Source organism: Salvelinus alpinus, chromosome 11 (genome assembly GCF_045679555.1).
Source record: "Salvelinus alpinus chromosome 11, SLU_Salpinus.1, whole genome shotgun sequence".
Taxonomy (NCBI): domain Eukaryota; kingdom Metazoa; phylum Chordata; class Actinopteri; order Salmoniformes; family Salmonidae; genus Salvelinus; species Salvelinus alpinus.
In genome coordinates, this window is record NC_092096.1 from 4,802,691 (window position 1) to 4,825,875 (window position 23,185).

General features: G+C 51.1%; 1 protein-coding gene across 2 annotated transcripts in view; it reads right to left on the bottom strand.

The window, feature by feature from the left end:
- The window catches only part of LOC139533498 (receptor-type tyrosine-protein phosphatase O-like), a 127,877-nt gene that overhangs the window by 17,531 nt on the left and 87,161 nt on the right, over nucleotides 1-23,185 (bottom strand). For both annotated transcript variants that reach the window (XM_071331574.1, XM_071331575.1), the window contains 3 exons: nucleotides 16,575-16,643; nucleotides 8,314-8,397; nucleotides 50-85 (listed from right to left, as the gene is read on the bottom strand). In XM_071331574.1, the coding sequence (XP_071187675.1) occupies nucleotides 50-85; nucleotides 8,314-8,397; nucleotides 16,575-16,643 (189 nt within the window). The remainder of the gene's footprint in view (nucleotides 1-49; nucleotides 86-8,313; nucleotides 8,398-16,574; nucleotides 16,644-23,185) is intronic.

A 23,185-nucleotide genomic window follows, 5' to 3' on the forward strand; every position in this document is an offset into this window, starting at 1 on the left:
CACAAGCACATACTGCAGCAAACACACATCCTTTCCCTAGTAGTGTTACCTGGTTAGCTTGCGTTTCTTTAACGCCGTCTTGCTCCTATAAAACACAGAGGGAATCCGTGATGGTTGGTGTTCCACCATCTTGTATTTATAATCAGACATTTAGTTCCCAACAGAAGGGATCCAACATCCCATCAAATCACTGCTGTCATTCTAGACAATAGAGGAAAGGAACCAGTTGTCAGAACCATCCCTCTACTACTGGACCCACATCACCACCCAACCTACAGAACCAGTTGTCAGAACCATCCCTCTACCACTGGACCCACATCACCACCCAACCTACAGAACCAGTTGTCAGAACCATCCCTCTACCACTGAACCCACATCACCACCCAACCTACAGAACCAGTTGTCAGAACCATCCCTCTACCACTGGACCCACATCACCACCCAACCTACAGAACCAGTTGTCAGAACCATCCCTCTACCACTGGACCCACATCACCACCCAACCTACAGAACCAGTTGTCAGAACCATCCCTCTACCACTGGACCCACATCACCACCCAACCTACAGAACCAGTTGTCAGAACCATCCCTCTACCACTGGACCCACATCATCACCCAACCTACAGAACCAGTTGTCAGAACCATCCCTCTACCACTGGACCCACATCATCACCCAACCTACAGAACCAGTTGTCAGAACCATCCCTCTACTACTGGACCCACATCACCACCCAACCTACAGAACCAGTTGTCAGAACCATCCCTCTACCACTGGACCCACATCACCCAACCTACAGAACCAGTTGTCAGAACCATCCCTCTACCACTGGACCCACATCACCACCCAACCTACAGAACCAGTTGTCAGAACCATCCCTCTACTACTGGACCCACATCACCACCCAACCTACAGAACCAGTTGTCAGAACCATCCCTCTACTACTGGACCCACATCACCACCCAACCTACAGAACCAGTTGTCAGAACCATCCCTCTACCACTGGACCCACATCACCACCCAACCTACAGAACCAGTTGTCAGAACCATCCCTCTACTACTGGACCCACATCACCACCCAACCTACAGAACCAGTTGTCAGCGTGCAGACAGCAAGCAGACACCAAGCAGACAGCGTGCAGACAGCGTGTAGACACCAAGCAGACAGCGTGCAGACAGCGTGTAGACAGAGTGCAGACACCAAGCAGACAGCGTGCAGACAGCGTGTAGACACCAAGCAGACAGCGTGTAGACACCAAGCAGACAGCGTGTAGACACCAAGCAGACAGCGTGTAGACACCAAGCAGACAGCGTGTAGACAGCGTGCAGACAGAGATTCCATCTTGAAGAGCCTGTATCATGTGAAGGACTCCTCCGACCACAGACAGAGGATGACCAGAAAGACCTCCACTGAACACACTCTGATCACGTCAGGAAAGACATGTGGTCCTGGGATTCTGACTCTTTCCTCCACAAGGTGATTCACAGTGGAAATGCAGATCATTTGTGTGTGACATGTCTGGCTACAGACGCTTTAAGTCACATCAATAGCAAAGGAATCTTTCTGGTAGCTCAGTGTCTATGGTCAGAGGACAGAGAGGACAGCCTGTCTAACAGGCCCCAGAACAGTTACTTACCAAGGAGGCAGAGGGGACAGCCTGTCTAACAGGCCCCAGAACAGTTACTTACCAAGGAGGCAGAGGGGACAGCCTGTCTAACAGGCCCCAGAACAGTTACTTACCAAGGAGGCAGAGGGGACAGCCTTTCTAACACAGGCCCCAGAACAGTTACTTACCAAGGAGGCAGAGGGGACAGACTTTCTAACAGGCCCCAGAACAGTTACTTACCAAGGAGGCAGAGGGGACAGCCTGTCTAACAGGCCCCAGAACAGTTACTTACCAAGGAGGCAGAGGGGACAGCCTGTCTAACAGGCCCCAGAACAGTTACTTACCAAGGAGGCAGAGGGGACAGCCTTTCTAACACAGGCCCCAGAACAGTTACTTACCAAGAAGGCAGAGGGGACAGCCTGTCTAACACACAGGCCCCAGAACAGTTACTTACCAAGGAGGCAGAGGGGACAGCCTGTCTAACAGGCCCCAGAACAGTTACTTACCAAGGAGGCAGAGGGGACAGACTTTCTAACAGGCCCCAGAACAGTTACTTACCAAGAAGGCAGAGGGGACAGCCTGTCTAACACACAGGCCCCAGAACAGTTACTTACCAAGGAGGCAGAGGGGACAGCCTGTCTAACAGGCCCCAGAACAGTTACTTACCAAGGAGGCAGAGGGGACAGACTTTCTAACAGGCCCCAGAACAGTTACTTACCAAGGAGGCAGAGGGGACAGCCTTTCTAACACAGGCCCCAGAACAGTTACTTACCAAGGAGGCAGAGGGGACAGACTTTCTAACAGGCCCCAGAACAGTTACTTACCAAGGAGGCAGAGGGGACAGCCTGTCTAACACACAGGCCCCAGAACAGTTACTTACCAAGGAGGCAGAGGGGACAGCCTGTCTAACAGGCCCCAGAACAGTTACTTACCAAGGAGGCAGAGGGGACAGACTTTCTAACAGGCCCCAGAACAGTTACTTACCAAGGAGGCAGAAGGGGACAGCCTTTTTTTTTTTTTTTTTTATTTAACCTTTATTTAACCAGGTAGGCAAATTGAGAACACGTTCTCATTTACAATTGCGACCTGGCCAAGATAAAGCAGAGCAGTTCGACACAAACAACAACACAGAGTTACACATGGAGTAAAACAAACATACAGTCAATAATACAGTGAAAAAAAATAAGTCTATATACAATGTGAGCAAGTGAGGTGAGATAAGGGAGGTGAAGGCAAACAAATATATGTATAAATAAATAAAAATATAAAGGCCATGGAGGTGAAGTGAACACAACACAGCAAGTAAAATAAAACTAAAAAAAAAAAACACTGGAATGGTTGGTTTGCAGCGGAAGAAAGTGCAAAGTGGAGACAGAAAATAATGGGGTGCAAAGGAGCAAAATAAATTAATAAATAAATACAGTAGGTAAAGAGGTAGTTGTTTGGGCTAAATTGTAGATGGGTTATGTACAGGTGCAGTAATCTATGAGCTGCTCTGACAGCTGGTGCTTAAAGCTAGTGAGGGAGATAGGTGTTTCCAATTTCAGAGATTTTTGTAGTTCGTTCCAGTCATTGGCAGCAGAGAACTGGAAGGAGAGGCGTCCAAAGGAAGAATTGGTTTTGGGGGTGACTAGAGAGATATACCTGCTGGAGCGCGTGCTACAGATAGGTGCTGCTATGGTGACCAGCGAGCAGAGATAAGGGGGGACTTTACCTAGCAGGGTCTTGTATATGACCTGGAACCAGTGGGTTTGGCGACGAGTATGAAGCGAGGGCCAGCCAACGAGAGTGTACAGGTCGCAGTGGTGGGTAGTATATGGGGCTTTGGTGACAAAACGGATGGCACTGTGATAGACTGCATCCAATTTATTGAGTAGGGTTTTGGAGGCTATTTTGTAAATGACATCACCGAAGTCGAGGATTGGTAGGATGGTCAGTTTTACAAGGGTATGTTTGGCAGCATGAGTAAAGGATGCTTTGTTGCGGAATAGGAAGCCAATTCTAGATTTGACTTTGGATTGGAGATGTTTGATGTGAGTCTGGAAGGAGAGTTTACAGTCTAACCAGACACCTAGGTATTTGTAGTTGTCCACATATTCTAAGTCAGAACCGTCCAAAGTAGTGATGTTGGACAGGCGGGCAGGGGCAGGCAGCGATCGGTTGAAGAGCATGCATTTGGTTTTACTTGTATTTAAGAGCAGTTGGAGGCCACGGAAGGAGAGTTGTATGGCATTGAAGCTCGCCTGGAGAGTTGTTAACACAGTGTCAAAAGAAGGGCCAGAAGTATACAGAATAGTGTCGTCTGCGTAGAGGTGGATCAGAGAATCACCAGCAGCAAGAGCGACATCATTGATGTATACAGAGAAGAGAGTCGGTCCAAGAATTGAACCCTGTGGCACCCCCATAGAGACTGCCAGAGGCCCGGACAACAGACCCTCCGATTTGACACACTGAACTCGATCAGAGAAGTAGTTGGTGAACCAGGCGAGGCAATCATTAGAGAAACCAAGGCTGTCGAGTCTGCCAATGAGGATGTGGTGATTGACAGAGTCAAAAGCCTTGGCCAGGTCAATGAATACGGCTGCACAGTATTGTTTCCTATCGATGGCGGTTACGATGTCGTTTATGACCTTGAGCGTGGCTGAGGTGCACCCATGACCAGCTCTGAAACCAGATTGCATAGCGGAGAAGGTGTGGTGGGATTCGAAATGGTCGGTAATCTGTTTGTTGACTTGGCTTTCGAAGACCTTAGAAAGGCAGGGTAGGATAGATATAGGTCTGTAGCAGTTAGGGTCAAGGGTGTCCCCCCCTTTGAAGAGGGGGATAACCGCAGCTGCTTTCCAATCTTTGGGGATCTCGGACGACACGAAGGAGAGGTTGAAGAGGCTAGTAATAGGGGTGGCAACAATTTCAGCAGATAGTTTTAGAAAGAAAGGGTCCAGATTATCTAGCCCGGCTGATTTGTAAGGGTCCAGATTTTGCAGCTCATTTAGGACATCAGCTGACTGTATTTGGGAGAAAGAGAAATGGGGGAAGCTTGGGCGAGTAGCAGAGGGGAGGGCAGTGCTGTTGTCCGGGGTAGGGGCAGCCAGATGGAAAGCATGGCCAGCCGTGGAAAAATGCTTATTGAAATTCTCAATTATAGTGGATTTGTCGGTGGTGACAGTGTTTCCTATCTTCAGAGCGGTTGGAAGCTGGGAGGAGGTGTTCTTATTCTCCATGGACTTTACGGTGTCCCAGAACTTTTTTGAATTTGTGTTGCAGGAAGCAAATTTCTGCTTGAAAAAGCTAGCCTTGGCTGTTCTAACTGCCTGTGTATATTGGTTTCTGGCTTCCCTGAAAAGTTGCATATCACGGGGGCTGTTCGATGCTAATGCAGAACGCCATAGGATGTTTTTCTGTTGGTTAAGGGCAGTCAGGTCAGGAGAGAACCAAGGGCTATATCTGTTCCTGGTTCTAAATTTCTTGAATGGGGCATGCTTATTCAAGATGGTGAGGAAGGCATTTTTAAAAAATGACCAGGCATCCTCTACTGACGGGATGAGATCGATATCCTTCCAGGATACCCCGGCCAGGTCGATTAGAAAGGCCTGCTCGCTGAAGTGTTTCAGGGAGCGTTTGACAGTGATGAGTGGAGGTCGTTTGACCGCTGACCCATTACGGATACAGGCAATGAGGCAGTGATCGCTGAGATCTTGGTTGAAAACAGCAGAGGTGTATTTGGAGGGCAAGTTTGTTAGGATGATATCTATGAGGGTACCCGAGTTTACGGAATTGGGGTGGTACCTGGTAGGTTCATTGATAATTTGTGTGAGATTGAGGGCATCAAGCTTAGATTGTAGGGTGGCTGGGGTTTTGAGCATGTTCAAATTTAGGTCGCCTAGCAGCACGAACTCTGAAGATAGATGGGGGGCAATCAGTTCACATATAGTGTCCAGAGCACAGCTGGGGGCAGAGGGTGGTCTATAGCAGGCGGCAACGGTGAGAGACTTGTTTTTAGAGAGGTGGATTTTTAAAAGTAGAAGTTCAAATTGTTTGGGAACAGACCTGGATAGTAAGACAGAACTCTGCAGGCAGTCTTTGCAGTAGATTGCAACACCGCCCCCTTTGGCCGTTCTATCTTGTCTGAAAATCTTGTAATTGGGGATGAAAATATCTGAGTTTTTGGTGGTCTTTCTAAGCCAGGATTCAGACACGGCTAAAACATCCGGGTTGGCAGAGTGTGCTAAAGCAGTGAACAAAACAAACTTAGGGAGGAGGCTTCTAATGTTAACATGCATGAAGCCAAGGCTATTACGGTTACAGAAGTCATCAAAAGAGAGCGCCTGGGGAATAGGAGTGGAGCCAGGTACTGCAGGGCCTGGATTCACCTCTACATCACCAGAGGAACAGAGGAGGAGTAGGATAAGGGTACGGCTAAAAGCTATGAGAATTGGTCGCCTAGAGCTGCTAGAGCAGAGAGTAAGAGGAGGTTTCTGGGGGCGATAAAATAGTTTAAAGGAATAATGTACAGACAAAGGTATGGTAGGATGTGAATACAGTGGAGGTAGACCTAGGTATTGAGTGATGATGAGAGAGATATTGTCTCTAGAAACATCATTGAAACCAGGTGATGTCATCGCATATGTGGGTGGTGGAACTGAGAGGTTGGATATGGTATAGTGAACAGGGCTAGAATCTCTACAGTGAAATAAGCCAATAAACATTAACCAGAACAGCAATGGACAAGGCATATTTACATTAAGGAGAGGCATGCTTAATCGAGTGATCAATAAGGGTCCAGTGAGTAGAGGTTGGTTGGGGTCGTGGCGATCCAGACAGCTGGCCGGGTATGTGGCTGTCGGTAGCAGCATAGGATGGAGGTCTGTTTGTAGATACCTCGTGCGTTTCCGTCGGTAAGTTAGTGGGGTTCCGTGTAGTGGGGTTCCGTGTGGAAGAGGGGATCAATCCAAATTGGCAGAATAGATATAGTGACCCAAGGAGAAAAAAAAATAATAAAATAAAATAAAAAATAATAGTTGTCCGGTATGCTTATTCAGGTAGCAGCCGATAAGACAGCTAACGATTAGCGGGCCTCAGGTGAGCGTTCAGGTAACGTCGGGACGGAGGTGCCAGTTGGATAAATCCCTCGGGCAGATAACGTCGGCAGTCAGACGTGAAGGCCCGGTGGGGTTCCGTATCTGCAGCAGCAACAAAAGAAACGAGTCCGGGTGGTGATGGAACTCCTCAGCTGGCTAGCTCCAGGATGATTTGAGTTTGCTCCGGGGTCGACGTAAGCCAATCGTCACACGGTTTGCAGCTAGCTAGCTGCGAAGTCAAGGTGCAAGTGACCAGAGCCTGCGGCTGGAATCCGGGGAAACTGAGAGAGAAGAAAAGTCCCGGAATGCTCCGGTCCGAGTCGCGTTGCACAAAAGTGCCGGTAGATTATCGAGCTAGAGGAATAGCTGATGACCACAACACGAGGGCAGCTGAAAACCAACGCTAGCCAGCAAACCGGCTAATTTCGGGGCAGCTACAGATTAGCTTCTGGCTAGCTATCGGAGTAGCTATCGGAGTAGCTACTGGTTAGCTTTCAGGCTAGCTTCTGAATTAGCCCCTGGCTGGCTTCCACGATGGATTTTCAGTTTGAGGTAAATATTACTTTTTAGTAATTGGTGAAGCGGGTTGCAGGAAAGCTTTTGCAGGAAAGCTTTTGTAGTTGAGTTCTTGGATAATAAAATAAATAAAAAGATAAGTGAAGAGAGGTGTAAATATATATACAGGACACAAACAATACGGAACAGAAAAAGACGTCTGAACTGCAATGCAACCTTGGAATGCCAAGGTTGTGTTTCTAACACAGGCCCCAGAACAGTTACTTACCAAGGAGGCAGAGGGGACAGACTTTCTAACAGGCCCCAGAACAGTTACTTACCAAGGAGGCAGAGGGGACAGCCTGTCTAACAGGCCCCAGAACAGTTACTTACCAAGGAGGCAGAGGGGACAGCCTGTCTAACAGGCCCCAGAACAGTTACTTACCAAGGAGGCAGAGGGGACAGACTTTCTAACAGGCCCCAGAACAGTTACTTACCAAGGAGGCAGAGGGGACAGCCTTTCTAACACAGGCCCCAGAACAGTTACTTACCAAGGAGGCAGAGGGGGCAGACTTTCTAACAGGCCCCAGAACAGTTACTTACCAAGGAGGCAGAGGGGACAGCCTTTCTAACACAGGCCCCAGAACAGTTACTTACCAAGGAGGCAGAGGGGACAGCCTTTCTAACAGGCCCCAGAACAGTTACTTACCAAGGAGGCAGAGGGGACAGCCTTTCTAACAGGCCCCAGAACAGTTACTTACCAAGGAGGCAGAGGGGACAGCCTTTCTAACACAGGCCCCAGAACCGGTACTTACCAAGGAGGCAGAGGGGACAGCCTTTCTAACAGGCCCCAGAACAGTTACTTACCAAGGAGGCAGAGGGGACAGCATTTCTAACACAGGCCCCAGAACAGTTACTTACCAAGGAGGCAAAGGGGACAGCCTTTCTAACACAGGCCCCAGAACAGTTACTTACCAAGGAGGCAGAGGGGACAGCCTTTCTAACAGGCCCCAGAACAGTTACTTACCAAGGAGGCAGAGGGGACAGCCTTTCTAACACAGGCCCCAGAACAGTTACTTACCAAGGAGGCAGAGGGGACAGCCTGTCTAACACAGGCCCCAGAACAGTTACTTACCAAGGATTAATATAAAAAGCCAACAGATAGTCAGTCCAAAGGCAGGATGGCAGGAGGGTGAGGAAGGCAAAGAGGCTCCTTCGCCTGAAGGGTGAGGAACAGACAGACACAGACAGACAGACAGACAGACAGAGACAGACAGACAGGTTGGGTCAGAACAGACAGACACAGACAGACAGAGAGACAGAGAGACAGAGAGACAGAGAGACAGAGAGACAGAGAGACAGAGAGACAGACAGACAGACAGACAGGTGGGGACAGAACAGACACCATTAGTAACATGGCAGAGAGGTAGGGTAGAATAGTTAGTCAGAGGTCAACATTGTTAATGCAGTCTGAGCCTGTTTATAAGGACCACTATAGTGACCTGTCTTTAACTCTCTGGTCAAGACAATAAGAGCCTTCTGTTGGTTCACAGTGGAGACATCAATGACTGTGTTCTCTTGATCAGTCCACTAACAGCTCCTCAGTAGAAGGACTCAGTGTGCATAGGGCCCAATGTTGATATCTAACAGCTCCTCAGTAGAAGGACTCAGTGTGCATAGGGCCCAATGTTGATATCTAACAGCTCCTCAGTAGGACTCAGTGTGCATAGGGCCCAATGTTGATATCTAACAGCTCCTCAGTAGGACTCAGTGTGCATAGGGCCCAATGTTGATATCTAACAGCTCCTCAGTAGGACTCAGTGTGCATAGGGCCCAATGTTGATATCTAACAGCTCCTCAGTAGGACTCAGTGTGCATAGGGCCCAATGTTGATATCTAACAGATCCTCAGTAGGACTCAGTGTGCATAGGGCCCAATGTTGATATCTAAGAGCTCCTCAGTAGGACTCAGTGTGCATAGGGCCAATGTTGATATCTAACAGCTCCTCAGTAGAAGGACTCAGTGTGCATAGGGCCCAGTGTGCATAGGGCCCAATGTTGATATCTAACAGCTCCTCAGTAGAAGGACTCAGTGTGCATAGGGCCCATGTTGATATCTAACAGCTCCTCAGTAGGACTCAGTGTGCATAGGGCCCAATGTTGATATCTAACAGCTCCTCAGTAGAAGGACTCAGTGTGCATAGGGCCCATGTTGATATCTAACAGCTCCTCAGTAGGACTCAGTGTGCATGGTGCCCAATGTTGATATCTAACAGCTCCTCAGTAGAAGGACTCAGTGTACATAGGGCCCAATGTTGATATCTAACAGCTCCTCAGTAGGACTCAGTGTGCATAGGGCCAATGTTGATATCTAACAGCTCCTCAGTAGGACTCAGTGTGCATAGGGCCCAATGTTGATATCTAACAGCTCCTCAGTAGAAGGACTCAGTGTGCATAGGGCCCAATGTTGATATCTAACAGCTCCTCAGTAGAAGGACTCAGTGTGCATAGGGCCCATGTTGATATCTAACAGCTCCTCAGTAGAAGGACTCAGTGTGCATAGGGCCAATGTTGATATTTAACAGCTCCTCAGTAGAAGGACTCAGTGTGCATAGGGCCCAATGTTGATATCTAACAGCTCCTCAGTAGGACTCAGTGTGCATAGGGCCCAATGTTGATATCTAACAGCTCCTCAGTAGAAGGACTCAGTGTGCATAGGGCCCAATGTTGATATCTAACAGCTCCTCAGTAGAAGGACTCAGTGTGCATAGGGCCAATGTTGATATGTAACAGCCCCTCAGTAGAAGGACTCAGTGTGCATAGGGCCCAATGTTGATATCTAACAGCTCCTCAGTAGAAGGACTCAGTGTGCATAGGGCCAATGTTGATATCTAACAGCTCCTCAGTAGAAGGACTCAGTGTGCATAGGGCCAATGTTGATGTCTAACAGCTCCTCAGTAAGACTCAGTGTGCATAGGGCCCAATGTTGATATCTAACAGCTCCTCAGTAGAAGGACTCAGTGTGCATAGGGCCCAATGTTGATATCTAACAGCTCCTCAGTAGAAGGACTCAGTGTGCATAGGGCCCAATGCTGATGTCTAACAGCTCCTCAGTAGGACTCAGTGTGCATAGGGCCCAATGTTGATATCTAAGAGCTCCTCAGTAGGACTCAGTGTGCATAGGGCCAATGTTGATATCTAACAGCTCCTCAGTAGAAGGACTCAGTGTGCATAGGGCCCAGTGTGCATAGGGCTCAGTGTGCATAGGGCCCAGTGTGCATAGGGCCCAGTGTGCATAGGGCCCAATGCTGATGTCTAACAGCTGTTTGGCTGTACAGTACCCCATGGTGAGGATCCATTCCACGTAGCTCAATACACATCAAACAAACGGTCCTATTCCCAAGGCCAACAACGACTTGTTCTTCCACTACAACATTCCTTGTAATGTAAAGAAGTTGTTGACGCTAACAGAACTACCACCTAGCTAGCCGTTCATCACCATCATGCAGATAGAAAACACAAGCTGTGCAAGACTGGATCAGCCACACGACTGATGAGCTGAAGAGATGCTTCACGTGATGAGGTATGGCCTAGTGATGGGAGGTGTGGCCTAGTGATGGGAGGTGTGGCCTAGTGGTGGGGGGTGTGGCCTAGTGATGGGAGGTGTGGCCTAGTGATGGGAGGTGTGGCCTAGTGATGGGAGGTGTGGCCTAGTGATGGGAGGTGTGGCCTAGTGATGGGAGGTGTGTGTTTAGGATGAAGGCCTGCCGTAACAGACCGTCTTTAAGCTCTTATATTAAATGTGTGTGTTTAGGATGAAGGCCTGCCGTAACAGACCGTCTTTAAGCCCTTATATTAATCATCCAGAATCATTAGTCTGTTATCAACACCTTGAGAAGGACAACGTCTACTGGACATAACTGACTGTTCAACAAACATCTCTTGATTAAAGGTACAGAGTCCCAATTGTTGAAGGGTTTGTCCATAGTTGAAATGTTCCATTAAATAGTAAACGTGTGTAGGAGCCGAAACTTCAACCCAAATCATGTCTTCCCCTTTCCCCTACAGAGGAAGCAATGCTGGCCTCTCCCTTCGCACTCTGTTCCCCAGAGATCAGATTTACTACAGTGTCATCAAAACTATATTCCTACTGACTCTCGCCAGTGTTAAACAGAGTTATAGTCTCTCTCTCTCTCCCTGGTCTGGTAGTTGGATTAGAGGTTATTCCTACTAACTCTAGCCAGTGTTAAACATAGTTGTAGTCTCTCTCTCTCTCCCTGGTCTGGTAGTTGGATTAGAGGTTATTCCTACTAACTCTAACCAGTGTTAAACAGAGTTGTAGTCTCTCTCTCCCTGGTCTGGTAGTTGGATTAGAGGTTATTCCTACTAACTCTAGCCAGTGTTAAACAGAGTTATAGTCTCTCTCTCTCTCCCTGGTCTGATAGTTGGATTAAAGGTTATTCCTATTAACTCTAGCCAGTGTTAAACAGAGTTGTAGTCTCTCTCTCTCTCCCTGGTCTGGTAGTTGGATTAGAGGTTATTCCTATTAACTCTAGCCAGTGTTAAACAGAGTTGTAGTCTCTCTCTCCGTGGTCTGGTAGTTGGATTAGAGGTTATGCCTACTGACTCTAACCAGTGTTAAACAGAGTTGTAGTCTCTCTCTCCCTGGTCTGGTAGTTGGATTAGAGGTTATTCCTACTAACTCTAGCCAGTGTTAAACAGAGTTGTAGTCTCTATCTCTCCCTGGTCTGATAGTTGGATTAGAGGTTATTCCTACTAACTCTAGCCAGTGTTAAACAGAGTTGTAGTCTCTCTCTCTCTCCCTGGTCTGATAGTTGGATTAGAGGTTATTCCTACTAACTCTAGCCAGTGTTAAACAGAGTTGTAGTCTCTCTCTCTCTCTCCCTGGTCTGGTAGTTGGATTAGAGGTTATTCCTACTAACTCTAACCAGTGTTAAACAGAGTTGTAGTCTCTCTCTCTCCCTGGTCTGACAGTTGGATTAGAGGTTATTCCTACTAACTCTAACCAGTGTTAAACAGAGTTGTAGTCTCTCTCTCCCTGGTCTGGTAGTTGGATTAGAGGTTATTCCTACTAACTCTAGCCAGCGTTAAACAGAGTTGTAGTCTCTCTCTCCCTGGTCTGGTAGTTGGATTAGAGGTTATTCCTACTAACTCTAGCCAGTGTTAAACAGAGTTGTTGCCTCTCTCTCCCTGGTCTGGTAGTTGGATTAGAGGTTATTCCTACTAACTCTAACCAGTGTTAAACAGAGTTGTAGTCTCTCTCTCTCTCTCCCTGGTCTGGTAGTTGGATTAGAGGTTATTCCTACTAACTCTAGCCAGTGTTAAACAGAGTTGTTGCCTCTCTCTCTCTCTCCCTGGTCTGATAGTTGGATTAGAGGTTATTCCTACTAACTCTAACCTGTGTTAAACAGAGTTGTAGTCTCTCTCTCTCTCCCTGGTCTGGTAGTTGGATTAGAGGTTATTCCTACTAACTCTAGCCAGTGTTAAACAGAGTTGTAGTCTCTCTCTCCCTGGTCTGGTAGTTGGATTAGAGGTTATTCCTACTAACTCTAGCCAGTGTTAAACAGAGTTGTAGTCTCTCTCTCCCTGGTCTGGTAGTTGGATTAGAGGTTATTCCTACTAACTCTAACCAGTGTTAAACAGAGTTGTAGTCTCTCTCTCCCTGGTCTGATAGTTGGATTAGAGGTTATTCCTACTAACTCTAGCCAGTGTTAAACAGAGTTGTAGTCTCTATCTCTCCCTGGTCTGGTAGTTGGATTAGAGGTTATTCCTACTAACTCTAACCAGTGTTAAACATAGTTATAGTCTCTCTCTCTCCCTGGTCTGACAGTTGGATTAGAGGTTATTCCTACTAACTCTAACCAGTGTTAAACAGAGTTGTAGTCTCTCTCTCCCTGGTCTGGTAGTTGGATTAGAGGTTATTCCTACTAACTCTAGCCAGCGTTAAACAGAGTTGTAGTCTCTCTCTCCCTGGTCTGGTAGTTGGATTAGAGGTTATTCCTACTAACTCTAGCCAGTGTTAAACAGAGTTGTTGCCTCTCTCTCCCTGGTCTGGTAGTTGGATTAGAGGTTATTCCTACTAACTCTAACCAGTGTTAAACAGAGTTGTAGTCTCTCTCTCTCTCTCCCTGGTCTGGTAGTTGGATTAGAGGTTATTCCTACTAACTCTAGCCAGTGTTAAACAGAGTTGTTGCCTCTCTCTCTCTCTCCCTGGTCTGATAGTTGGATTAGAGGTTATTCCTACTAACTCTAACCTGTGTTAAACAGAGTTGTAGTCTCTCTCTCTCTCCCTGGTCTGGTAGTTGGATTAGAGGTTATTCCTACTAACTCTAGCCAGTGTTAAACAGAGTTGTAGTCTCTCTCTCCCTGGTCTGGTAGTTGGATTAGAGGTTATTCCTACTAACTCTAGCCAGTGTTAAACAGAGTTGTAGTCTCTCTCTCCCTGGTCTGGTAGTTGGATTAGAGGTTATTCCTACTAACTCTAACCAGTGTTAAACAGAGTTGTAGTCTCTCTCTCCCTGGTCTGGTAGTTGGATTAGAGGTTATTCCTATTAACTCTAACCAGTGTTAAACAGAGTTGTAGTCTCTATCTCTCCCTGGTCTGGTAGTTGGATTAGAGGTTATTCCTACTAACTCTAACCAGTGTTAAACATAGTTATAGTCTCTCTCTCTCTCCCTGGTCTGGTAGTTGGATTAGAGTTTATTCCTACTAACTCTAACCAGTGTTAAACAGAGTTGTAGTCTCTATCTCTCCCTGGTCTGGTAGTTGGATTAGAGGTTATTCCTACTAACTCTAACCAGTGTTAAACAGAGTTATAGTCTCTCTCTCTCTCCCTGGTCTGGTAGTTGGATTAGAGTTTATTCCTACTAACTCTAGCCAGTGTTAAACAGAGTTGTAGTCTCTCTCTCCCTGGTCTGGTAGTTGGATTAGAGGTTATTCCTACTAACTCTAACCAGTGTTAAACAGAGTTGTAGTCTCTCTCTCCCTGGTCTGGTAGTTGGATTAGAGGTTATTCCTACTAACTCTAACCAGTGTTAAACAGAGTTGTAGTCTCTATCTCTCCCTGGTCTGGTAGTTGGATTAGAGGTTATTCCTACTAACTCTAACCAGTGTTAAACAGAGTTATAGTCTCTCTCTCTCTCCCTGGTCTGGTAGTTGGATTAGAGTTTATTCCTACTAACTCTAGCCAGTGTTAAACAGAGTTGTAGTCTCTCTCTCCCTGGTCTGGTAGTTGGATTAGAGATTATTCCTACTAACTCTAGCCAGTGTTAAACAGAGTTGTAGTCTCTCTCTCGCTGGTCTGGTAGTTGGATTAGAGGTTATTCCTACTAACTCTAGCCAGCGTTAAACAGAGTTGTAGTCTCTCTCTCCCTGGTCTGGTAGTTGGATTAGAGGTTATTCCTACTAACTCTAGCCAGTGTTAAACAGAGTTGTTGCCTCTCTCTCCCTGGTCTGGTAGTTGGATTAGAGGTTATTCCTACTAACTCTAACCAGTGTTAAACAGAGTTGTTGCCTCTCTCTCTCTCTCCCTGGTCTGGTAGTTGGATTAGAGGTTATTCCTACTAACTCTAGCCAGTGTTAAACAGAGTTGTAGTCTCTCTCTCGCTGGTCTGGTAGTTGGATTAGAGGTTATTCCTACTAACTCTAGCCAGCGTTAAACAGAGTTGTAGTCTCTCTCTCCCTGGTCTGGTAGTTGGATTAGAGGTTATTCCTACTAACTCTAGCCAGTGTTAAACAGAGTTGTTGCCTCTCTCTCCCTGGTCTGGTAGTTGGATTAGAGGTTATTCCTACTAACTCTAACCAGTGTTAAACAGAGTTGTAGTCTCTCTCTCTCTCTCCCTGGTCTGGTAGTTGGATTAGAGGTTATTCCTACTAACTCTAGCCAGTGTTAAACAGAGTTGTTGCCTCTCTCTCTCTCTCCCTGGTCTGATAGTTGGATTAGAGGTTATTCCTACTAACTCTAACCTGTGTTAAACAGAGTTGTAGTCTCTCTCTCTCTCCCTGGTCTGGTAGTTGGATTAGAGTTATTCCTACTAACTCTAGCCAGTGTTAAACAGAGTTGTAGTCTCTCTCTCCCTGGTCTGGTAGTTGGATTAGAGGTTATTCCTACTAACTCTAGCCAGTGTTAAACAGAGTTGTAGTCTCTCTCTCCCTGGTCTGGTAGTTGGATTAGAGGTTATTCCTACTAACTCTAGCCAGTGTTAAACAGAGTTGTAGTCTCTATCTCTCCCTGGTCTGGTAGTTGGATTAGAGGTTATTCCTACTAACTCTAGCCAGTGTTAAACAGAGTTGTAGTCTCTCTCTCCCTGGTCTGGTAGTTGGATTAGATGTTATTCCTACTAACTCTAGCCAGTGTTAAACAGAGTTGTAGTCTCTCTCTCCCTGGTCTGGTAGTTGGATTAGAGATTATTCCTACTAACTCTAGCCAGTGTTAAACAGAGTTGTAGTCTCTCTCTCCCTGGTCTGGTAGTTGGATTAGAGGTTATTCCTACTAACTCTAACCAGTGTTAAACAGAGTTGTTGCCTCTCTCTCTCTCTCCCTGGTCTGGTAGTTGGATTAGAGGTTATTCCTACTAACTCTAACCAGTGTTAAACAGAGTTATAGTCTCTCTCTCTCTCTCCCTGGTCTGATAGTTGGATTAGAGGTTATTCCTACTAACTCTAGCCAGTGTTAAACAGAGTTGTAGTCTCTCTCTCCCTGGTCTGGTAGTTGGATTAGAGGTTATTCCTACTAACTCTAACCAGTGTTAAACATAGTTATAGTCTCTCTCTCTCTCCCTGGTCTGGTAGTTGGATTAGAGTTTATTCCTACTAACTCTAGCCAGTGTTAAACAGAGTTGTAGTCTCTCTCTCCCTGGTCTGGTAGTTGGATTAGAGTTTATTCCTACTAACTCTAGCCAGTGTTAAACAGAGTTGTAGTCTCTCTCTCCCTGGTCTGGTAGTTGGATTAGAGGTTATTCCTACTAACTCTAACCAGTGTTAAACAGAGTTGTTGCCTCTCTCTCTCTCTCCCTGGTCTGGTAGTTGGATTAGAGGTTATTCCTACTAACTCTAACCAGTGTTAAACAGAGTTGTAGTCTCTCTCTCTCCCTCCCTGGTCTGGTAGTTGGATTAGAGGTTATTCCTACTAACTCTAACCAGTGTTAAACAGAGTTGTAGTCTCTCTCTCTCCCTCCCTGGTCTGGTAGTTGGATTAGAGGTTATTCCTACTAACTCTAGCCAGTGTTAAACAGAGTTGTAGTCTCTCTCTCTCTCCCTGGTCTGGTAGTTGGTTTAGATGAATGGATCAGAACATTCAGATAGTCTGGTTGACTGAGGACAGCAGATGTGTTGTTTGGGGTTTCTGGTTCAGGGTAGAGACGTGGTAATTCCTACCAGTTGTAGGGCAGTTTGCCGTCTCTCTCAAACGAAGCAAAGTTGACGAATGTCTCTGCTCCGCACTCCCTGGAAGAAAGAAAACAGATAGCTACAAACACAGAAATAACTTCCTGTATTACACACATGATGACTGAAACAATAAAAAAGAGGAAGTAAAACGTTTTGATTACTAAGACAATAAAGAGGAATTGAAAATGCTTTAACCAAAATACTTGTATTCTATCTATTGCCAGGTTCTGTGGGTAATGACCGGATCTACACTGGACAGGGGGGGAGCCAGTGGTCCTGGTAGTCAGGGGGGAGAGGAGCCAGTGGTCCTGGTAGTCAGGGGGGAGAGAAGCCAGTGGTCATGGTAGTCAGGGGGGGGGGGGGGCCAGTGGTCCTGGTAGTCAGGGGGGGGGCAGTGGTCCTGGTAGTCGGGGGGGGGGGGTGGGGGGGGGGGAGAAGCCAGTGGTCCTGGTAGTCAGGGGGGAGAAGAGTCAGTGGTCATGGTAGTCAGGGGGGGGGGCAGTGGTCCTGGTAGTCGGGGGGGGGGGGGGAGAGAAGCCAGTGGTCATGGTAGTCAGGGGGGAGAGGAGCCACTGGTCATGGTAGTCAGGGGGGAGAGAAGCCAGTGGTCCTGGTAGCCAGGGGGGAGAGAGGAGCCAGTGGTCCTGGTAGTCAGGGGGGAGAGAGGAGCCACTGGTCATGGTAGTCAGGGGGGAGAGAGGAGCCAGTGGTCCTGGTAGTCAGGGGGGAGAGAGGAGCCACTGGTCATGGTAGTCAGGGGGGAGAGAAGCCAGTGGTCATGGTAGTCAGGGGGGAGAGGAGCCAGTGGTCCTGGTAGTCAGGGGGGAGAGGAGCCAGTGGTCCTGGTAGTCAGGGGGGAGAGAGGAGCCAGTGGTCCTGGTAGTCAGGGGGGAGAGAAGCCAGTGGTCATGGTAGTCAGGGGGAGAGGAGCCAGTGGTCCTGGTAGTCAGGGGGGAGAGGAGCCAGTGGTCCTGGTAGTCAGGGGGAGAGAGGAGCCAGTGGTCATGGTAGTCAGGGGGGAGAGAGGAGCCAGTGGTCCTGGTAGTCAGGGGGGAGAGAGGAGCCAGTGGTCCTGGTAGTCAGGGGGAGAGGAGCCAGTGGTCCTGGTAGTCAGGGGGGAGAGAGGAGCCAGTGGTCCTGGTAGTCAGGGGGGAGAGAGGAGCCAGTGGTCCTGGTAGTCAGGGGGGAGAGAGGAGCCACTGGTCATGGTAGTCAGGGGGGAGAGAAGCCAGTGGTCATGGTAGTCAGGGGGGAGAGGAGCCAGTGGTCCTGGTAGTCAGGGGGGAGAGGAGCCAGTGGTCCTGGTAGTCAGGGGGGAGAGAGGAGCCAGTGGTCCTGGTAGTCAGGGGGGAGAGAGGAGCCAGTGGTCCTGGTAGTCAGGGGGGAGAGAGGAGCCAGTGGTCCTGGTAGTCAGGGGGAGAGAGGAGCCAGTGGTCCTGGTAGTCAGGGGGGAGAGAGGAGCCAGTGGTCCTGGTAGTCAGGGGGGAGAGAAGCCAGTGGTCCTGGTAGTCAGGGGGAGAGAGGAGCCAGTGGTCCTGGTAGTCAGGGGGGAGAGAGGAGCCAGTGGTCCTGGTAGTCAGGGGGGAGAGAGGAGCCAGTGGTCCTGGTAGTCAGGGGGGAGAGAGGAGCCAGTGGTCCTGGTAGTCAGGGGGGAGAGAGGAGCCAGTGGTCCTGGTAGTCAGGGGGGAGAGAAGCCAGTGGTCATGGTAGTCAGGGGGAGAGGAGCCAGTGGTCATGGTAGTCAGGGGGAGAGGAGCCAGTGGTCATGGTAGTCAGGGGGGAGAGGAGCCAGTGGTCCTGGTAGTCAGGGGGGAGAGACGCCAGTGGTCATGGTAGTCAGGGGGAGAGGAGCCAGTGGTCATGGTAGTCAGGGGGGAGAGAGGAGCCAGTGGTCATGGTAGTCAGGGGGAGAGGAGCCACTAGTCATGGTAGTCAGGGGGGAGAGAAGCCACTGGTCATGGTAGTCAGGGGAGGAGAGGAGCCAGTGGTCATGGTAGTCAGGGGAGGAGAGGAGCCAGTGGTCATGGTAGTCAGGGGGGAGAGGAGCCAGTGGTCATGGTAGTCAGGGGGGAGAGAGGAGCCAGTGGTCATGGTAGTCAGGGGGAGAGGAGCCAGTGGTCATGGTAGTCAGGGGGGAGAGAGGAGCCAGTGGTCATGGTAGTCAGGGGGAGAGGAGCCAGTGGTCATGGTAGTCAGGGGGGAGAGAGGAGCCAGTGGTCATGGTAGTCAGGGGGAGAGGAGCCAGTGGTCATGGTAGTCAGGGGGGAGAGAGGAGCCAGTGGTCCTGGTAGTCAGGGGGGAGAGGGAGCCAGTGGTCCTGGTAGTCAGGGGGGAGAGAGGAGCCAGTGGTCATGGTAGTCAGGGGGAGAGAGGAGCCAGTGGTCCTGGTAGTCAGGGGGGAGAGAGGAGCCAGTGGTCCTGGTAGTCAGGGGGGAGAGAGGAGCCAGTGGTCATGGTAGTCAGGGGGAGAGGAGCCAGTGGTCATGGTAGTCAGCGGGGAGAGAGGAGCCAGTGGTCATGGTAGTCAGGGGAGGAGAGGAGCCAGTGGTCCTGGTAGTCAGGGGGGAGAGTGGAGCCAGTGGTCATGGTAGTCAGGGGGGAGAGAGGAGCCAGTGGTGATGGTAGTCAGGGGGAGAGGAGCCAGTGGTCATGGTAGTCAGGGGGGAGAGAGGAGCCAGTGGTCATGGTAGTCAGGGGGAGAGGAGCCAGTGGTCCTGGTAGTCAGGGGGGAGAGAGGAGCCAGTGGTCCTGGTAGTCAGGGGGAGAGGAGCCAGTGGTCCTGGTAGTCAGGGGGGAGAGGAGCCAGTGGTCCTGGTAGTCAGGGGGGAGAGAGGAGAGAGGAGCCAGTGGTCATGGTAGTCAGGGGGAGAGGAGCCAGTGGTCATGGTAGTCAGGGGGGAGAGAGGAGCCAGTGGTCATGGTAGTCAGGGGGAGAGGAGCCAGTGGTCCTGGTAGTCAGGGGGGAGAGGAACCAGTGGTCCTGGTAGTCAGGGGGGAGAGAGGAGCCAGTGGTCATGGTAGTCAGGGGGGAGAGAGGAGCCAGTGGTCATGGTAGTCAGGGGGAGAGGAGCCAGTGGTCATGGTAGTCAGGGGGGAGAGAGGAGCCAGTGGTCATGGTAGTCAGGGGGAGAGGAGCCAGTGGTCATGGTAGTCAGGGGGGAGAGGAGCCAGTGGTCATGGTAGTCAGGGGGGAGAGAGGAGCCAGTGGTCATGGTAGTCAGGGGGGAGAGAGGAGCCAGTGGTCATGGTAGTCAGGGGGGAGAGAGGAGCCAGTGGTCATGGTAGTCAGGGGAGGAGAGGAGCCAGTGGTCCTGGTAGTCAGGGGGGAGAGGAGCCAGTGGTCCTGGTAGTCAGGGGGGAGAGGAGCCAGTGGTCCTGGTAGTCAGGGGGGAGAGAAGCCAGTGGTCATGGTAGTCAGGGGGAGAGAAGCCAGTGGTCCTGGTAGTCAGGGGGGAGAGGAGCCAGTGGTCCTGGTAGTCAGGGGGAGAGGAGCCAGTGGTCATGGTAGTCAGGGGGGAGAGGAGCCAGTGGTCCTGGTAGTCAGGGGGGAGAGAGGAGCCAGTGGTCATGGTAGTCAGGGGGAGAGGAACCAGTGGTCATGGTAGTCAGGGGGAGAGGAGCCAGTGGTCCTGGTAGTCAGGGGGAGAGGAGCCAGTGGTCCTGGTAGTCAGGGGGGAGAGAAGCCAGTGGTCATGGTAGTCAGGGGGAGAGGAGCCAGTGGTCATGGTAGTCAGGGGGGAGAGGAGCCAGTGGTCCTGGTAGTCAGGGGGGAGAGGAGCCAGTGGTCCTGGTAGTCAGGGGGGAGAGAAGCCAGTGGTCATGGTAGTCAGGGGGGAGAGAGGAGCCAGTGGTCCTGGTAGTCAGGGGGGAGAGGAGCCAGTGGTCATGGTAGTCAGGGGGGAGAGGAGCCAGTGGTCCTGGTAGTCAGGGGGAGAGAGGAGCCAGTGGTCATGGTAGTCAGGGGGGAGAGGAGCCACTGGTCATGGTAGTCAGGGGGGAGAGAGGAGCCAGTGGTCATGGTAGTCAGGGGGAGAGGAGCCAGTGGTCATGGTAGTCAGGGGGGAGAGGAGCCAGTGGTCCTGGTAGTCAGGGGGAGAGGAGCCAGTGGTCATGGTAGTCAGGGGGGAGAGGAGCCAGTGGTCCTGGTAGTCAGGGGGGAGAGGGGCCAGTGGTCCTGGTAGTCAGGGGGAGAGGAGCCAGTGGTCATGGTAGTCAGGGGGGAGAGAAGCCAGTGGTCATGGTAGTCAGGGGGAGAGGAGCCAGTGGTCCTGGTAGTCAGGGGGGAGAGAAGCCAGTGGTCATGGTAGTCAGGGGGAGAGGAGCCAGTGGTCCTGGTAGTCAGGGGGGGAGAGGAGCCAGTGGTCATGGTAGTCAGGGAGGGAGAGAAGCCAGTGGTCCTGGTAGTCAGGGGGGAGAGGAGCCAGTGGTCCTGGTAGTCAGGGGGGAGAGGAGCCAGTGGTCCTGGTAGTCAGGGGGAGAGAAGCCAGTGGTCATGGTAGTCAGGGGGAGAGAAGCCAGTGGTCCTGGTAGTCAGGGGGGAGAGGAGCCAGTGGTCCTGGTAGTCAGGGGGGAGAGAAGCCAGTGGTCATGGTAGTCAGGGGGAGAGAAGCCAGTGGTCCTGGTAGTCAGGGGGAGAGGAGCCAGTGGTCCTGGTAGTCAGGGGGGAGAGAGGAGCCAGTGGTCATGGTAGTCAGGGGGGAGAGGAGCCAGTGGTCCTGGTAGTCAGGGGGGAGAGAGGAGCCAGTGGTCCTGGTAGTCAGGGGGAGAGAAGCCAGTGGTCCTGGTAGTCAGGGGGAGAGAAGCCAGTGGTCATGGTAGTCAGGGGGGAGAGAAGCCAGTGGTCCTGGTAGTCAGGGGGAGAGAAGCCAGTGGTCCTGGTAGTCAGGGGGAGAGGAGCCAGTGGTCCTGGTAGTCAGGGGGGAGAGAGGAGCCAGTGGTCCTGGTAGTCAGGGGGGAGAGAGGAGCCAGTGGTCCTGGTAGTCAGGGGGGAGAGACGCCAGTGGTCCTGGTAGTCAGGGGGGAGAGGAGCCAGTGGTCCTGGTAGTCAGGGGGGAGAGAAGCCAGTGGTAATGGTAGTCAGGGGGGAGAGAGGAGCCAGTGGTCCTGGTAGTCAAGGGGGAGAGAAGCCAGTGGTCCTGGTAGTCAGGGGGGAGAGGAGCCAGTGGTCCTGGTAGTCAGAGGGAGAGAGGAGCCAGTGGTCCTGGTAGTCAGGGACGAGAGAGGAGCCAGTGGTCCTGGTAGTCAGGGGGGAGAGGAGCCAGTGGTAATGGTAGTCAGGGGGGAGAGAGGAGCCAGTGGTCCTGGTAGTCAAGGGGGAGAGAAGCCAGTGGTCCTGGTAGTCAGGGGGGAGAGGAGCCAGTGGTCCTGGTAGTCAGAGGGAGAGAGGAGCCAGTGGTCCTGGTAGTCAGGGGGGAGAGACGCCAGTGGTCCTGGTAGTCAGGGGGGAGAGGAGCCAGTGGTCCTGGTAGTCAGGGGGGAGAGAAGCCAGTGGTAATGGTAGTCAGGGGGGAGAGAGGAGCCAGTGGTCCTGGTAGTCAAGGGGGAGAGAAGCCAGTGGTCCTGGTAGTCAGGGGGGAGAGGAGCCAGTGGTCCTGGTAGTCAGAGGGAGAGAGGAGCCAGTGGTCCTGGTAGTCAGGGGGGAGAGAGGAGCCAGTGGTCCTGGTAGTCAGGGGGGGAGAGGAGCCAGTGGTCCTGGTAGTCAGGGGGGAGAGAGGAGCCAGTGGTCCTGGTAGTCAGGGGGGAGAGAGAAGCCAGTGGTCATGGTAGTCAGGGGGGAGAGGAGCCAGTGGTCCTGGTAGTCAGGGGGGAGAGAGGAGCCAGTGGTCCTGGTAGTCAGGGGGGAGAGAGGAGCCAGTGGTCCTGGTAGTCAGGGGGGAGAGAAGCCAGTGGTCCTGGTAGTCAGGGGGGAGAGGAGCCAGTGGTCCTGGTAGTCAGGGGGGAGAGGAGCCAGTGGTCATGGTAGTCAGGGGGGAGAGGAGCCAGTGGTCCTGGTAGTCAGGGGGGAGAGAGGAGCCAGTGGTCGTGGTAGTCAGGGGGGAGAGGAGCCAGTGGTCCTGGTAGTCAGGGGGGGGAGAGAGGAGCCAGTGGTCCTGGTAGTCAGGGGGGAGAGAGGAGCCAGTGGTCCTGGTAGTCAGGGGGGGAGAGGAGCCAGTGGTCCTGGTAGTCAGGGGGGGAGAGGAGCCAGTGGTCCTGGTAGTCAGGGGGGAGAGAAGCCAGTGGTCCTGGTAGTCAGGGGGGAGAGAAGCCAGTGGTCCTGGTAGTCAGGGGGGAGAGAAGCCAGTGGTCCTGGTAGTCAGGGGGGAGAGGAGCCAGTGGTCATGGTAGTCAGGGGGGAGAGAAGCCAGTGGTCCTGGTAGTCAGGGGGGAGAGGAGCCAGTGGTCCTGGTAGTCAGGGGGGAGAGAAGCCAGTGGTCATGGTAGTCAGGGGGGAGAGAGGAGCCAGTGGTCCTGGTAGTCAGGGGGGAGAGAGGAGCCAGTGGTCCTGGTAGTCAGGGGGGAGAGAAGCCAGTGGTCCTGGTAGTCAGGGGGGAGAGGAGCCAGTGGTCCTGGTAGTCAGAGGGAGAGAGGAGCCAGTGGTCCTGGTAGTCAGGGGGGAGAGA